Consider the following 15,830-nt stretch of genomic DNA (forward strand, 5'->3'; position numbering starts at 1 on the left):
ACAAATAAACAGTCCTTGCAGTATTTCTTATAACAGCAAAGAAACTGGAATCAACCTGACTATCCAACAAGGGATGAGCTGATGGTGTTTCCCCAACTTGATGGCATTCTATCCCCCACTGGCGAGGATGGCTGTGGAGGCTCTGCAGCAACGCGGAGCATGGTTATGAGAAGAGGTTAATTAAGGAAATCAGGTTGCAAACTGTATGTTCCGAGTCGAGCTGCGTAAACTACGCATATAAAACACTGGAACTAAATGTACCACCATTCTACCTGTGTCAAGAGAATGAGATTATGGGTAAATTTTTTTCTCCGTCTTCCCAATCTTCTGCAATGTGGTTACAGTTAAAAGTATATTATAAACCTAAAAAACTCAAAACAAAGAAACAATGCCTGGTTTTCTTAGGGTAGAGGTAGAACTTCCAACTTTGTAAAAACAAATTCTACAGAACCACTCCTGTGGCCTGTCTTAGATTTTTTTCTTTAATGTAAAAGTAATACATGTACAGAGGAACAAATATGCAGGGCAGAAAGACCAGCAAACGCCACTGTCCTAATGACACTGCCTTTTTCTTCCAGTAGTCTTCACATTTATATACAATTTAACAAAGCCTGGGGCTTCCCTGGTGGCGCAGTGGTTAAGAATTCACCTCCCAATGCAGGGGACACGGGTTTGAGCCCTGACCAGGAAGATCCCACATGCCACGGAGCAACTAAGCCCGTGCGCCACAACTACTGAGCCTGCGCTCTAGAGCCCGCGAGCCACAACTACTGAGCCCACGTGCCACAACTCCTGAAGCCTGCGCACCTAGAGCCAGTGCTCCGCAACAAGAGAAGCCACTGCAATGAGAAGCCCGCGCACCACAACGAAGAGGAGCCCCTGCTCGCCACAACTAGAGAAAGCCCGCGGGCAGCAGCGAAGACCTAATGCGGCCAAAAATAAATAAATAATTAATTAATTTTAAAAAAACAAAGCCTGGTGTATATCCAATTTTAAGTTCTGCTTTTTTATTTTATTTAAAAAACAAGCACCTCTGTTGCAACAGTCTTCATAGTTTAAATTTAATAGTTCCCTGATAAATCAACTACACTCCAATAAAAATTAAAAAAAAACAAACAATTACACGATCTTCCATAGGGGGGATCTGTCATGTGTTTACTTAACTATTCCTCTATATTACATGCTAGTTATTATGTTTCCAGTTGTGTTTATGTTTCTATTATAAATCTCATGGCAATAAATATAATTGTACATAATGCACACACGGTTGTCCATAATGAATATGTAAAAACTTACAGCTTTCCTTTTCATCAGCAGTAACAAATCAGAAAACGTGATGGGAAAAATATTCCATTCAGGATGACAATAAAAAATATAAAGTGTGCAGAACTAAAGAGTTAAGATGTAAGACCTGCACTTTAAAAAAAAACAAAACTGCAAAATTTTAATAAAAGCTGCAGCTCTCAGGGAGTTCCTTGGTGGTCTAGTGGTTAGGATTCAGTGCTTTCACTGCTGCGGCCTGGGTTCAATCTGAGATACCACAAGTTGTGCAGCGTGGCCAAAAAAAAGTAAAAAAAAAAAAGGTTAAAATAGTAAAGTCTATATTAAAAAAAAAGTTGCAGCTCTCAAAGAAGAGGGAGTCATGGGCTGGGCTTCATTTCTCAAAGATGCCTACCACATTCTACCCCTTGGTTACTCAATACACCCATACCCCCTTGCTCTCTACATACAAACTTGTTTTTGCTTAACTCAACCCAACTGTCTCACATTCCACTACAAAGTTATTAACTTTCCCCCACCCAGAGGCAACCAACATCATGTCCAGATGTTACATCCAGATGCAATCAAATTAAGGCCCCTGTTCAGCACCCACCATCCTTAGGGGACTGTCCTCCACTAATTCTGTAACAATCCCTGTAGCAATCAGGACTGTTAGTTGCAAGCTGTGGAAACCAACTCTGGTTGAAGTAAATAGAAAGAAATTTATCGAAATGGTATTGGGTAGCTTGTAGAATTATCAGAAATACTGCAGACCAAGCCTAAACCTGGGCTAGACCAGGGACACTTGGAGTAAGGCCAGGGCTACAGCCAAATTCAGGGCACAAAACCAGTCAGGTGATGTCGCTGCCAGCTACCACCGTGCCACTCAGCACCGGACGCCACGGCTTGCTCTGCTTCCAGCACTGACCCCAGAAATTCCATGTTCTTGCTGCCGCTGCTTTTAACTGCTAACAAAATGGATTCGCCATCAACCTTGCTTCCTTCCGTCACCAGCTGCCTGTACAAAATCTGGGGCAGTTCCATGAGATTGGCTCGCCTTGGTCACAGGCCAGCACCCTAGCTTTAAGGGAGGCTGGTGTGGGGACGTGAGGGTTTAGTTTCTGCAGTGGGAAGAAAGCAGGGCCTCCCCGTGAGGCTCTAAAGTGGGGAATTTCTCAAACAAAGGTGGAAAATGGATAGATGCCTATTATAATCCCATTCACTTTTCTGGACTAGCAGGAAATTTCAAGATCGTCATTCTTTTGTTTGCGGCCAACTACAAAAGAAATGCAAATCTGCCCCGAAACAAGCAAAAACCCAAGCTCAAGTCTTCCCAGCCTCCACTGCTGCCCCCAGGGCACCCGGAGAGAGTTTTTCCAGAACCTCAGCAGTTAGAGTTTCATTTTGTCAAAACAAAATTACATGTGCTTCAGCCGTGGAATGGCTTCTCCTCCTCCCTTCTTTTCTTCTTTGACCACAGGAGCTCCAATGGTTTTAATCTTTATAACTATCACCTTTCCCATTTCCACTTCCCTGCTCTTAGGACAGCCGCGTACCGTGCCCCTACCCGCAACGTCAGGCTTGCATCACGGGCTTTTCTGTTTCCTGGGCTTTCGTTTGTGCGAGGCAGCAGCTTTATGCATAGTCTCCAAAGCAGAGTACAACTCCTCGAGAGCTATCTTTTCACAGAAAATTCAACGATGGCGGTTTTTATTTGAATTTGCCCTGATAATCCTTCTTCTGATCCGCGGAGAGTTCCAGGACAGCTGACGTCATAAGAGTCCCTCGGACCTTGTTGCTCCCCGACCTGCTTCCTTCCCTGGTCCCAACGCCTATTTACAGAGTCCCTGACCACAGACACGGAATACCTCTTCCGAACCCCTCTCTAACTGTATCAGTCTGCAGTGCTGCATAACAAAGTACCACAGACCGGGGGACGTAGACAATAGAAAGGTATTTCCTCACAGTTCTGGAAGCCAGAAGTTCGAGATCCAGGTGTTGGTAGAGCTGGTCCCTTCTGAGGTTTCTCTCTTTGGCGTGTAGACGGCTCTCCTCACCCCGTGTCCTCACATGGTCTTTCCTCCGTGTGTGTCTGTGTCCTCACCTCCTTTTCTTCTAAGGACCCCAGTCCTACTGGCTGGGGGACCACTGTAATGACCCCATTTAATGTGATCCCCTCTTCAATGGCCTGGTCTCCAAATACAGTCACATTCTGAAGGACTGGGGGTTAGGACTTGTGACTTTTGCGGGGGACTCAATTCAGCCCAGGACACTCACTCACCAACCACCTGTCACCGGCTGGGTGGGCACTGCGGGCTGGTGACGAATGCGTGGGCTCAGGACCCAGACATGCCAGGGTGTACCCTGGCCCCGCTGCTGGTGCACGTGAGGCTGGCAGTCTCCTCTATGGTTCTGCCCCCCCTGCTGTGAAAGAGGGGTCACGCAGAGTGAAACGGGATCAAAGGCGGAGACGTGCAAAGGTGCGGGACAGATGGGAGCAACATCCTTCGCCGTCAGCGGGGAGGTGGACGAATGAGACGGGCCCAGGCAGGGACTTCTGGTCACTTCCCGGTCACCGGCGGTCCTGACGATGGGGGCTGCCGTGCCGTGGGGGGGGCACAGGTTCAAGGCGTAAGAGTCAGGAGAGAGAGGCGTCTGTGGGAGGCCCGGGAGAGCCCAGGGCTTCTCCACAGCTTGTGTACTTGGCACAATTTGGAAGCTCTCATTTTGGGAGCCCACTTGAAGGGTTGGGACTTTTTGCACTCGTCCCCCTAGTCACACGATTGCGCCTCTGAGGAATACCTTCCGCATGAGGAAAGACGCCAGTGGAGTGGAGAAGGAACCCAGAGGGGGCGGTGAATGGGCTCAGGAGCAGAGGTGCTTGGATGGCAGCCCTGGGCCAGTTCCCAGGCTGGCAGAGGGCAGCGTCTGGGGCCACACTGGGCGCCAGCTCTGCCATGCCCCTGAGCCACAGTCTCCCCAGCCGTCACGTGGGGGGGAGGATGCCCATCTCAGTGGAGGTTTTGATGCTGGGCGTGGCCCTGACTCAGAGCCGCACTTGCTCTCCATGCTGCACTGCCAGCTGCTGGAAAGGCCGCTTCTGCATTCACACACTAGACAGGATTTGTTTTTTGGCTGTGCCCTGCGGCATGCAGGATCTTAGTTCCCCAGCCAGGGATCGAACCCTCCCTCACCCCCTGCAGTGGAAGCGCGGGGTCTTAACCACCGGACCGCCAGGGAAGTCCCTTGACAGGATTTATTGAGCACCCAAGGTGTGCAGACACAGTCCTTGCCCTCAGGGAGCTAGTGGGTTAGTGGGTGGAGAGAAAACCAACACTTTAACAAAGAAAGAAAGGGGTATGAAAGGGAGAAGTGTCATGAAGGGGGTGGCATCTCGCCTGAGACCTGAAGGACCGAACGGGGCGGCTGGCCAAGCGGAGAGGCAGGAAGGGAGGGGAGGAGCTTGGGTGTTCTAGGAGCCGTGCAAAGGCCAGGGGGCTGCTGCCAGGGCGTGAGGGGTGCAGGGCCAAGATAAGCCTGGAACGGTGGGCAGGGGCCAGGGCAGCCACTGCCCTGAGAAAACTAGCCGGGTGGGTAGCAGCACCTCATGCGAGAAAACATAGCGGTCCTGTCCTCCAGAGGCTGGGCAGCGTCAAAGACATTTGCTTTCTGACTTGGGGAAAAACAGTCCACGTGTGCCAACAATGATCTTTCAAACAAAATGGAGAATTATTTGTTATGTGGAGGAGGGCAAGCATTTGTTCTGCTCCTCAGAGATGGGAGAAAGCTGGACTGTCACAACAGGACATAACGAATGACTTCCTGCTTGGAGCAGAATCCGAGGGGTGTGTGTCATCTTGTCCTGGACTGGGGGCCAGGTGGCGGGGGGCTCCTTTGGTCCCTAATTCCCCCCATGGAACCTCTCTGAAGACCATTCCATCTTCCACAAACTACAAGCAAATGTGCAGCTCATCAAGTTTCCTGACTCTTACCTCAAGACCCAGAAAGAAAATGATTAGAATTTAGTGCCAGAAAGAAACTTGTCTCTCCAGATAAAATGATACATTTCCTTTGGTCAGAAAACAGGGACTGCATAAGTGATCATAATTTGATTTTTGCTTTGGTCACCAAGAAACTCAGAGTCAAGTTTATGTGCAGGAGTTATATCACTCCAGGTTTCCTCCCTGTCTCAACTGTATCCTAAAAAATAAAAATTAAAATAACAACATTTTCACTAGTCAAACACAACATCCACTTTCATTTAGCTCCCTTTTGATCTTTAGCTGCATGACTATAGCTTTTACAGAGTCATAACTGCAGTGTGAATCTAAACATTCACACTCAATCTTGTTTTCCTTTTTCTTTTTACATAATATTAGTTCGCAAAGATCACATTTCTACTCAAGCATTGTATTTAGCCCTTTCGACCATGGTACAATATTCTGTTGAATCACTGACTATTGACATTGGTGAATTCAATTGTACATACCATAAATAAGCTATTGTCGGACACTGCATTTTTCTAGCTTTTCACTGGAATAAACAATTCTGCTATTATAAAAATAAATGAATAAAAGTTATGAAAGAGAAATACAGATATGAAAAATGTTCAACCTCTGTGATGATTAAAGACATATATTGAAACATCGAGACACCCATCCTTTTGACTGTGGAAATAGCCCAGATTAAACAAAGATACTCGTGCTGGAGAGGAGATGGAGACACCCGCGGCTCAGCTCCTGTCTCTCTCTGGGCATGTGAATTAGTCCATTCCTGGGTGTAGCATCTGTTCTTCTAGTGCATCCATGCGGGGAGCTGAGCCCAGGGCACACAGGTTTCACTGCAGCATGATTTATAACCCCCAACGTTGAAATGATCTAAATGTCCAATAATAGGAGAGTGGTTAATTAAACGTGTGTACAACTTTTATACTATTCACTCACTGGATGTATAAAGTAGATTTCTAATAAGAGGGGGAATGTTTATGCTATAGTGTTCGGTGAAGAACAGAACCCTGGATACAGATGAGCCCGGGATTGGGAGTCAGATGGCCTGGATTCAGATCCCAGAGCTGCCAATCACTGGTCATGAGAATTTGACCAATGACCTCACCTTTCTGAGCCTTGGTTCCCTCATCGGCAGAAGAGGGGTCCAAAGCCTCCTGGGGCTGCGGTATTAATGAAATAACATAAGAGCATATAATCTACTACACACTACCCTTTCCCTGGTTCTCTAACCTCCTTCCACGGCACCCTGATTCTCCCGTGGCTTAAGAACATCAAATTAATATTAAAGTACTAGTGAGTCTCCAATCTGCCTCCAGCTCAGAGCTCCCCACTCACCCTTTATCCAACTGCCTTCAGGACTTTACCATAGCACATCTGTGGGCTTCAGGGACCCACATCGTCCAGTCAAAATGGACCGGATAATCTTCCTGAGCTGCTCAGGGTCTCTGATGCCTCCACACTTTGCAGATGCTACTCCCTCTGCCCAGGAAACCCTTCTCCCTCTACTGCTCGTCTTTCAAGGGCCGGTCCCATGTCCCGTTTCTGGGAAGCCTCCTTAACCCGGGAGGCCATTAGCAAGCGAGCCCCTTTCACGAGCTTTTCTGGGCTCTTTGCAAACCTCAAACTTAGGAGGTAACCTGTGGGGAGATGAGTGTTGTGTCCTTCTGTTGTTGTTGGGGTTTTTTTTTGGCTGTGTTGGGTCTTGGCCACTGCGCGCAGGCTTTCTCTGGTTGTGGAGCAGGGGCTGCTCTTTGCTGCGGTGCGCGGGCTTCTCATCGCGGTGGCTTGTCTTGTTGCGGAGCACAGGCTCTAGGCACGCAGGCTCCAGTAGTGGTGGCTCGCAGGCTCAGTAGTTGTGGCTCACAGGCTCTAGGCACACGGGCTCAGTAGTTGTGGCTCACGGGCTCTAGAGCGCAGTCTCAGTAGTTGTGGCTCGCGGGCTCAGTAGCTGTGGTGCACGGGCTTAGTTGCTCCGCGGCATGTGGGATCTTCCCGGACCAGGGCTCGAACCCGTGTCCCCTGCACTGGCAGGTGGATTCTTAACCACTGCACTACCAGGGAAGCCCTGTCTTTCTGTTTTTGATTTTTTTTGTTGTTAGAAAATTTCTTTATTATTACTCATTAAGCACCAGCTTAATACTGCAGAAATTTCAAATCACCCATCAACAACTCATTCTTCCCCACCCCACAGCCCCAAATTCTTGATAAAGAGCTCTTCAAGTAAAGACACACTCTCTTCTCTCCTCTGTATAAAACTTTACGAAATAAAGGCAAAGAACTGTGTACATCTTGCTGTAAATGCTGCCCACAGCTGTGGAGACAGTGTCTGCCCAAGGCTCCCTTTACTGTCCAGGTCCTGAAAGACTCTTGTTCATGAATTGTCTCTTCACAAAGCAAGTCCACCACTTGCTGGGTTTATCATTCTGAGGGTTAAAACTTTCTCCCAAAGTCTCAGCCCAGTCTCTTGCCTCAGCTGTTGTAAGTAGGTCCTCATCACTTCATCTTCCTGTTTGTTCGCAGGTTTGGCGTAAATTGCATTAAGTGGAAAACCAGGCTCTCCGGGAATGGGAAAATTAGTGATTCCCAGTGTATACATTTCTTTCTCGCCTTGGCTTTTAGAATTGCACTTTTGGAGTTTCTTTAGACACTCAGAAATGTAGAGAGTTATATATATCAAGGTCCTATCAGCTTCATTCTTAATTTCATAGTTTTTGAAGAAGACATTGGCCTTGAAGTAATAGATAGTTTCAGCCACAATATCTATCTTTTGTCTCTCTAGGGGCGGGTCCTTTGAACTGACTTCTGATAGGCAACAGTGCCATGTTTCCAATGAGTTTCGTGTCAGGGTCCATGAGGGGAGAGTGGTAAGCCGGCATCCTGGAGGCGCCCAGGTTTCAACCCCGGTGAGGAGGGTCGGGTTAGAGCGCGGCGCTTCCGCTCTGGCAGCCCGGGTGGGGTTGTTTTTGATTTTTAAATCTATCATTCATTCAGAAAAGGGCTCATGTAGGTGAGCAGCTTCATAAAATTTCACACACTGAACCCAACCTTGAAACCAATACACAGATTTTAAAAAACATCCTAACTGGCCCCGGAGAAAGCTGCCTCATGCCCCCTCCAGTCCCTAACCCATCACCAGGGTCATCACTCTCCTGACGTGTCTGAGAGCCTCCCTGTAGCTGCCTGGGTTGTAGAGCTCTCACTTTTCAGGGCTGTGTAGTGCTCCAACCTGACTGCCCAGTGCTTTCATTATGCTGCTGGTGAGGTTGGGGCCTTCCTTGTTGGAAGCCATTATGAACTACGCTACAGTGAACACTCTGGTACAGGATTTTCTGTCTCTTGGTGCACACTTCACAACACGTATATGCCTTTCTGCTGGGTGTAAACCCAGAGTGGGACTGCTGGGTCAGGGGACCCCTACACTTGGCTAATGGTGTTCCTGTGGGTCTCATCCCGTTGCCCCTCATCTTCACCCGTACACGTTTTGTTTTTGTTTTTCTTCTTCTTTTAAATAAATCTATTTATGGTCCCAACGGACTAATTCATCCTCAGTAACCACCGACTGGTTGCAGCCATGAATTCCTACACAGGCCCAGCGCAAAGGCTGCTTCCTCTCCGGCAAAAAGAATCTCTTTCTCCCCGCGGCTGGGTGTCCCGGGTTCATCACCCTCCACGGATGCTGGGATGTTGGTGGAGTCTGTCCGCTGCCCGCCCCACTGGCGGTCCCCTGAGGGCAGAGCCAGGTCGAAGCCCGGGACACACCTGGAGTTAGCCACCGACCTACAGAGCCCCGAGCGACCCGCGCGCAGGGATGGCGAAGGCGCGAAACCCGCAGACCGCGGGTTCGGGGCATTACTTGGGGGTCGGGCCCCACAGGGAGCCCCCCGAATGGTCACCACCCTCAGAAGGCGCCTCCGACCCTGGGGACCCCTCGCCGCCTGACTTCCTTTTTGGCGGAGTCGGGCGGAGCTAACCTTTGCTACCCAGCCCGCCCCTCCGGCCGATGGGTGGGGAGGGGATCGGGTTTCACTGGCGCAGGGGGGGTGAGGGGTGAGGGGGGGTGCCTCCCGCCCGACTGCGCCCCAATTCCTCGGCCCCCACCAGGGAGAAGTCTGGGGTCCCTGCTCCCAGCCCGGCCGTGGGCCTGCGCGCCCCTCGGGCCTGGGGTGCCCGGAGGGAGGGCCCAGGAGGTCCCGGGCGGGGAGCGGTCGAGGGGGGAGGGGAGCGGGCGCCCCGCGGCCCCGCCTCCGCCGCGCCCTCCTCCGGGGCGGGATAATTGAACCGCGCGGCCGGGGCCCTGCGTTGGCTGTGGAGGCGCTGCTGGAGCTTGGAGCCCGCGCTGCCCGCGTGCCGCGCCCGGAGCCGAGAGCCGCGCCCCGCGACCCGCGCCTTTGTCCGCCCGCCGCCCGCCGCCCATGGAGCGCGCCGTCCCGTCGCGCCGGGTCCCGCTGCCGCTGCTGCTGCTCGGCGGCCTCTCGCTGCTGGCGGCCCAAGGTAGGGGCGCGGGGGCGCGCCGGGCGGGGAGGGAGCTCCCCGAGCCCACGGCCCCCGCGTTAGTGACTCCCCGACGCCCCGACCGCCCGGACCCACGCCCCGTGCGACTTTTGGCGCTGCCGGCGCCCGGGAGCGTCGACCGGCGCCGCGCCCCTCCGCGGTCTTCAGGGTGTCTGTGCTGCGCTGCCGCTAGGCCCCGGCGACGCTTCCCGCCCCCACCCCGACCCGTCTCCTGGCTTCGGTCCTAATCACCTCGCTGACGTGGGGATTTGTTTTAAAGACGGATCCCTGCAGACACATCCTCCTGCCGGCCCTCTCGCATCCACCCTAGCGCCCACCCACCCCCTGGGGCCAGGGTGCGGGCTGGGGGAGAGGAAGGCTGGCTGGTGGTTGCCAAGGACCCCCCTACCTTGCACCACCCAGTGCCTGCTCCTTGCACCTGGAGCGCCCTTGGCGTACCTGTTCACACTGCCCCCACCTCCACCCCTGCACAGGCGCTGTGGTACCCAGCTTGCTGGGCAATGGGGACAGTAATTTGCCCAAGAGACAAAAGCAGTCATGGGGTAGGAGGTGGACGTGAAGAAAGCAGAGAGGAAGGGAGTGGGCTGAAGGTGTTCAGGGCCATGGCTGTGTGTGCGGAGACCCCTGCCTGCCCACCTGAGACACCGAGGACCCCAAGACACGGGGTTCTGCCAGGCTCCAGACTCAGCTGTGGCTGGGGACAGGACACCTCCAAACCCAGCCACCTGGTGGCAGAGGGCTGCCAGGGGGTCTCCACCAGCAGACCCGTGGCCCAGAGCTCCCAGCCATGACCTCTGACCTCTCTGCTGACCCGTGGCTCATCAGTCATTAGCCAGGCCAGCCTTCCTGGGGCCAGGCCCAGATAAGAGCCCCGACCACCCTTGGCATCCCACATTCTTTATCTCTGGCTCAGTTGAGTTTCTTTTAAACTCTCTGGGGACCACCCTCCTCCTCCGTCAAAGGTCACTGGTCAAAGGTCACTGGTCTCAGCTAATGCTTTGCCAGGATTCAGGGATTCCCGGAGAGGCTGCTGGGGGGCGGGGGGAAGAGCTGTGCAGAGGTTTCTTGGCTCAGTGGCTCCCTGCCGCAGACCTTCACGGAGCTCTGGCTGTTCCAGGCATCGGCTCCATCCTGGGCATGTCTGGTGGGGGACATCTCATGGGGTGGGGGGAGGTGCAGGGCTCAGCATTGGCAGCAAGAGCCATCCCAGGCCCTGGGGCTTACGGGAGGCTTCCTGGAGGAGATGGCGTTTGGGCAGGAGCTGGTCAGGCAGGCAGGGAAAGAAGGGAATTCTGGTGACCCCTGGCTGGAGTGAAAGCCCAGAGGGGCCTTAGACTGGGGGCCACACAAGACTCCTGTTGGAAATGGAAGGGGCCCCGGAACCTCCTGTATTTTACACCCAAGGAAACTGAGGCGCAGAGAGAAAGCTTAGTTGAACTTTCCTGAGCCCGAGTCCCCAGATACTCCATCGCTGTTCTTTTCTGCCTGCTGTTTGAGAAGGGTCCCCTGCAGCCTGGCAGTGTCCAGCTTTGAAGGAGCACCGAGACTTGCTAGGCTGAAGCCTGACTGACGGTTTACAACCATCTTCTTCACAGAGAAGGTCCTAACTTGAAGTGTATAAAGGAAACCTTAATTGCACACTGATGAGAATGCTGTGGTCCTTTGTCTCTTTTGGGAGGTCCCTCTTTGGAGTTTCAACAAGTTTAGTGTGGTTTGGGGAGAGAGGGTTAGAAAATTGCCTGGTTCCTTTCTGTGCCTGCAAACTCAGAAGCTGTAAGGTTCCCTGAAGCCTTGTAAGGCCGAGGGTGACACTGTCCCCACCCTCCGTAGAGCTGCGGGGTCCAAGAGGAAACATGCAGTTTAAAAGTGATCATGGAAAAGGCCTCGATGGTGAGCCCTTTAGCTAATCTGCTGAAACCCATTTGGTGACCTGGCCACGGAAACGCAGAAGGGGGCTGGACTTTCGTGCCAGGGGGCAGAGTTGGAACCACGGGTCTGTCCTGTATCCATCTGTCCAGTTGGGTTTTCCTGAGAGCCAGGGCGGGCGGGAGTAGAGAGAAGAATGGTGTTGGGAAAGACGGTTGTGTTTTCTCCAAGGCTTCTTGGCCTCTGGCTCCAGCCGGGCAGCCTTCCTGACTGATTACAGAGAACATCGCTGGGAGGAGGACAAAGGGGAGAGAGGACTTGGCTTGGAAACACGTGGCGGCACCGCCGCCGCTCCTAGAAGTTTCTCAGTTGGGTGGCAGTGGCGGGACATGCTGATGGGGCTGCTGGAGCGTGAGACAGTGTGCCCTGAGGGTGCAGGGCCAGGGCGTCTCCTGCGGAGCCACAGCTCTGGGTCACGACCCCTCCTGGCACTGCCCAAGGCCACTCCCAACTTGGCTCATTTGCCGCCTCTGATGGTGGCGGGGGAGCGTGACTCACCGTTGGGACCCAGCAGGCTGCCAGGAGCGTTTGTGGGACTGCAAACATCTTTGTCTGTCATCCCTCAGAAAAGAACCATGGACTTATCTGGTGGTTTTCTCATTTGTAAGATGGAGATAACAGAGACCAACTTTTTAGTTTGGCTGGAGGATTGAGGGAGAGAACATAGGATGACGCCTGTGATGGTAGCTGTATTATTATTATCTGTTATTTGTGATGTCTCCTTCCTAGAGTAGGATAGGACAGTATCCTTTTCCCCAAGATTGCACTACTAAAACTGCATTTCCCCAGCCAGGAGCTGGGAAGGAGGCCCAACAACCTGCGGCAGCTGTCGAATGCAAAAGCCGTGTTGGTAAAGGTCATGCAAAGTGGCCTCAGCTGGCCTCCGTAGGCGTTCAGTCATCTGTACGCGAAATATCTGCTGAGGGCCAGCTCCGTGCCAGACACTGTTCTAGGTCTTGGGGATATGACAAGGAGGAAGAGAGACCTGGCCCTTCTGCCCATGGGGCACATCTCCCGGGAGATCCAGAAAAGCGAACAATTACAAACCAACTCCAACTGGGAGTGAGTCAGGGAAGACTTCCCGGAGGAAGCAGCATGCAAACTGGGAATGTAAAGGAACAGAAAGAGGGCTGGGAGGAGGGTGGGGAGGGTGTCCCAGGCAGAGAGAAGAGCATGGACAAAGGTCCGGAAGGTGAGAGAGAACGTGGGACTTCTAGGAGTTCTGCCCCCTCCTCATGCTTGGGGAAGACCACCGTGCCTAGCACCTTTCCAGCAGCCCCTTCCCCAGCAGCCCCTTCCCCAACGGCCTGCACACACACACCCCACCCCCCCCCCCCCCGCCCTTTCCTCTGAAGGTGGAGCTCTGAGCAGTGGGCACAGTGGGTGGAGCAGCTTTGCAGGAAAACTGTTCTAATAGGGAGTATTTTGCCGGTATGTTTTACATAATAAGAGGTTTTTCTTTTGCAAAACATCAAATTATAACAATTTCATTAGTAATGCTTTTGCAGGCTTCATATGGTTCCAGTTTCCCTGTAATGGTCTCAAATGTGGCCAGATAACGAAACGGGCGGGGGGGAGGGGGGGCAGCGCACCCATTCTGTCAACTTTCCTGGGGTCAGAGACCCTTCAGCCTGGAGGGGAGCTCATTGTTGAGAGGGTGTGGCGCTGAGGCCAAGTCATCTGTCCCAAGTCATCCAGCTCATAGCAGGCATGGCTGGACCAGAGGCTGTGCTTTGCGGCCAGCACTCTTTCCACTGGTCACTGCTTTTAAGCCCCAGGCTGGTCATAACAAGAGGCTGGGACAGGAGGGTCCTACACCGACCCACCCATTGCTGGGGGTCAGCACTTGACCAGGGTTAGGAGACTGGTCCCAGCCCTGAAAGTGATTGGAGAGAGCTTGACGGACTCCCACACGCTGTCTGCTCTGTTTCCTTAAAAACAGAATGAAAACTCTCTGCCCTAGGAAATTATGATAATTGGAAGTCTTTTACACTTACTCACTAACTTAGTCCTTCTCCACAGCTCCATGAAGTAGGTACTACGGTTACTTCCACTTTACAGGCGTGTAAACTAAGACCCAGAGCGTATACTCTAGCGGACGACAGGCTCCAAAAGGAAGAATAGGTTCAAGAAAAATACTGGCTCAGCCCATTAGCGTAAAAACACTGTGATCTTGGGCGTTTAAAATCCAGTCCTGGGGCTTCCCTGGTGGCGCAGTGGTTGAGATCCGCCCGCCGATGCAGGGGACACGGGTTCGTGCCCCGGTCCGGGAAGATCCCACATGCCGCGGAGCGGCTGGGCCCGTGAGCCATGGCCGCTGAGCCTGCGCGTCCGGAGCCTGTGCTCCGCAGCGGGAGAGGCCACAACAGTGAGAGGCCCGCCTACCGCAAAAAAAAAAAAAAAGAATCCAGTCCTGGCAACCAGCCCTTGCTCAGGATGATGTGGTAGCAAATAGAGGACTCCGGACCTCGTGCTCCTAACCCCTCGGCTGGACAGGCACTTCAGTGCCAGGAACGAGTGCTGTGTGTACGAGGGGCTCCTTCGAAAGAACAGGCATTTTCCATGAGGGGTAATGGACGGGGGGGGGGAGACCACAGAAGTGGGACCCACAGCCTGGGCCCTTGAGGGGCTCGCAGCTGGCTTGACAGGAGGTGGCCCCCCAGACGACAGCACCCGTCTTGGCTCAGATCTGTGGATGAGCCTGTCCTGTGCTGGCTGGGCCATCCAGCCCAGGGTCTGGCTTGGTCGCACCTCTCCCTCAGGTGTGGCCTGAGTCAGGGCCTCCTCCCTGCCATCTGGGGTGGCGCCTAGGAGCCCCCCAAAGAACCAGAGCCTGTAGTGCTCACCCTGCTGCAGGGCTTGGCTGGCTGTGGCCTCGGGATGCTGGGAGCGGTCCAGAACCGTCCTCAGGCGCCCCTTTGCTGGCATCTCTGTAAAGGAGAGTACTCTTGGCTGGTCTTGGGTCCTAGACACAGCAGGGCAGGCCTGGCCTCTGAAGAGAGCAGCCCTGGAAGTTGTTTAAGTCCTGTTTCTGCTTAATCCATGGGGACACCGCCGCCGGCCTTGCCAAGGAAACTTGTCAGAGCGCTGGGCCGACACGGCCGGGGCCAGGAGTCTGGAAACCAGGTTCCCGCCCAGCTCTGTCCCCGGCTTCCTGGGGGATCCAATGGGCAAGGGTGCCCGGTTTTTCCTTCCTGAGGCCAGAGGCCCAGAGCCTCTTTTCCCCCAGTGAAGGGTTCGAGGTGTCTGAGGGCTTCCCTTCCTCCATGGCTCTGGGGCGCCCAGAACTCCTTGGCTTGAGGCTGCATCCCTCCAGTCTCTGCCTCCATCTTCACGTGGTTTCCTCCTGCATCTCCTCTGTGCATCTCTAAGGACACTTTCATGGGACTTCGGGCTCACCTGGATAATCCAGGATGATCTCATCTTGAGATACTTCATTCCATCTACAAGGATTCTTATTCCAAATAAGGTCACATGCACAGGTTCCAGGGGTCAGGACATGGACATATCTTTCTGGGGGCCCCCGTTGAACCCACTACACACACTAAGAGTAAACACAGAAACAGATGCACTAACAAAAAGTATCGGGGGCACCCGTGCCATAGTGACTGTAACACACTGTGACAGTGGGACACGGGTGGCTCTCAAGTGGGTGTCAGGGGAGGGAGGGAGCGAGTGAGAGCAAGTGTTACCTGAGCTCAGATGTGAGTGGCGAGAAGCCGACTCTGAAAAGACCTGGGGAAGAGCGTCTGGGCGAAGGGGACAGCCGGCACAAAGGCCCCCAGGTGGGACCAGGTGTACCAGAGGGACCGGAGAGCTGGTGTGAAGGGAGGGGAAGGGGGGGGTGCCCGAGAGGGTGGCCAAGGCGGGAGGGGCAAGGCAGTCGTGCAGGGCCTTAGAAGTCAGGGTGTGGACTGGATTTTATCCTAGATGCTTGGGGAAGGCGCTGGAGGATCCTCAGCAGGGGGGTGACATTCCTTGACTCACACTTCTAGAAGTCCCTCTGTGCTGCCTGGTGAATGCATTATAGGGAGACCAGAATGGAGGTGGAATAAGCTGGGGGGAGGCTCCTGCAGGGTCCAGGGCCAAAGATCCCTGGGCGGGGGGGCGGGGGGGCGGGATCTG

At 53.4% G+C, this 15,830-nt stretch overlaps 1 protein-coding gene and 1 pseudogene across 3 annotated transcripts in view; one reads left to right on the plus strand and one right to left on the minus strand.

Annotated features, from left to right (window-relative positions):
• Positions 1–7,337: 7,337 nt before the first annotated feature.
• LOC111186330 (actin-related protein 2/3 complex subunit 3 pseudogene) lies at positions 7,338–8,202 on the minus strand (annotated as a pseudogene).
• Positions 8,203–9,527: 1,325 nt separating this feature from the next.
• FBLN1 (fibulin 1) overlaps positions 9,528–15,830 on the plus strand; it is a 77,657-nt gene continuing 71,354 nt past the window's right edge. For 2 of the 3 annotated variants that reach the window (XM_089921452.1, XM_022596916.2), the window contains exon 1: positions 9,528–9,758. In XM_089921452.1, coding sequence (XP_089777578.1) covers positions 9,680–9,758 — 79 coding nt within the window. In that variant the 5' untranslated portion in view covers positions 9,528–9,679. The remainder of the gene's footprint in view (positions 9,759–15,830) is intronic. The other variant, XM_022596915.2, reaches the window with a different exon arrangement.

The sequence above is a fragment of the Delphinapterus leucas genome, chromosome 11, assembly GCF_059928025.1.
Source record: "Delphinapterus leucas isolate spDelLeu-1000000601 "Yukka" chromosome 11, BTC_Dleu_Yukka2, whole genome shotgun sequence".
NCBI classification, from domain to species: domain Eukaryota; kingdom Metazoa; phylum Chordata; class Mammalia; order Artiodactyla; family Monodontidae; genus Delphinapterus; species Delphinapterus leucas.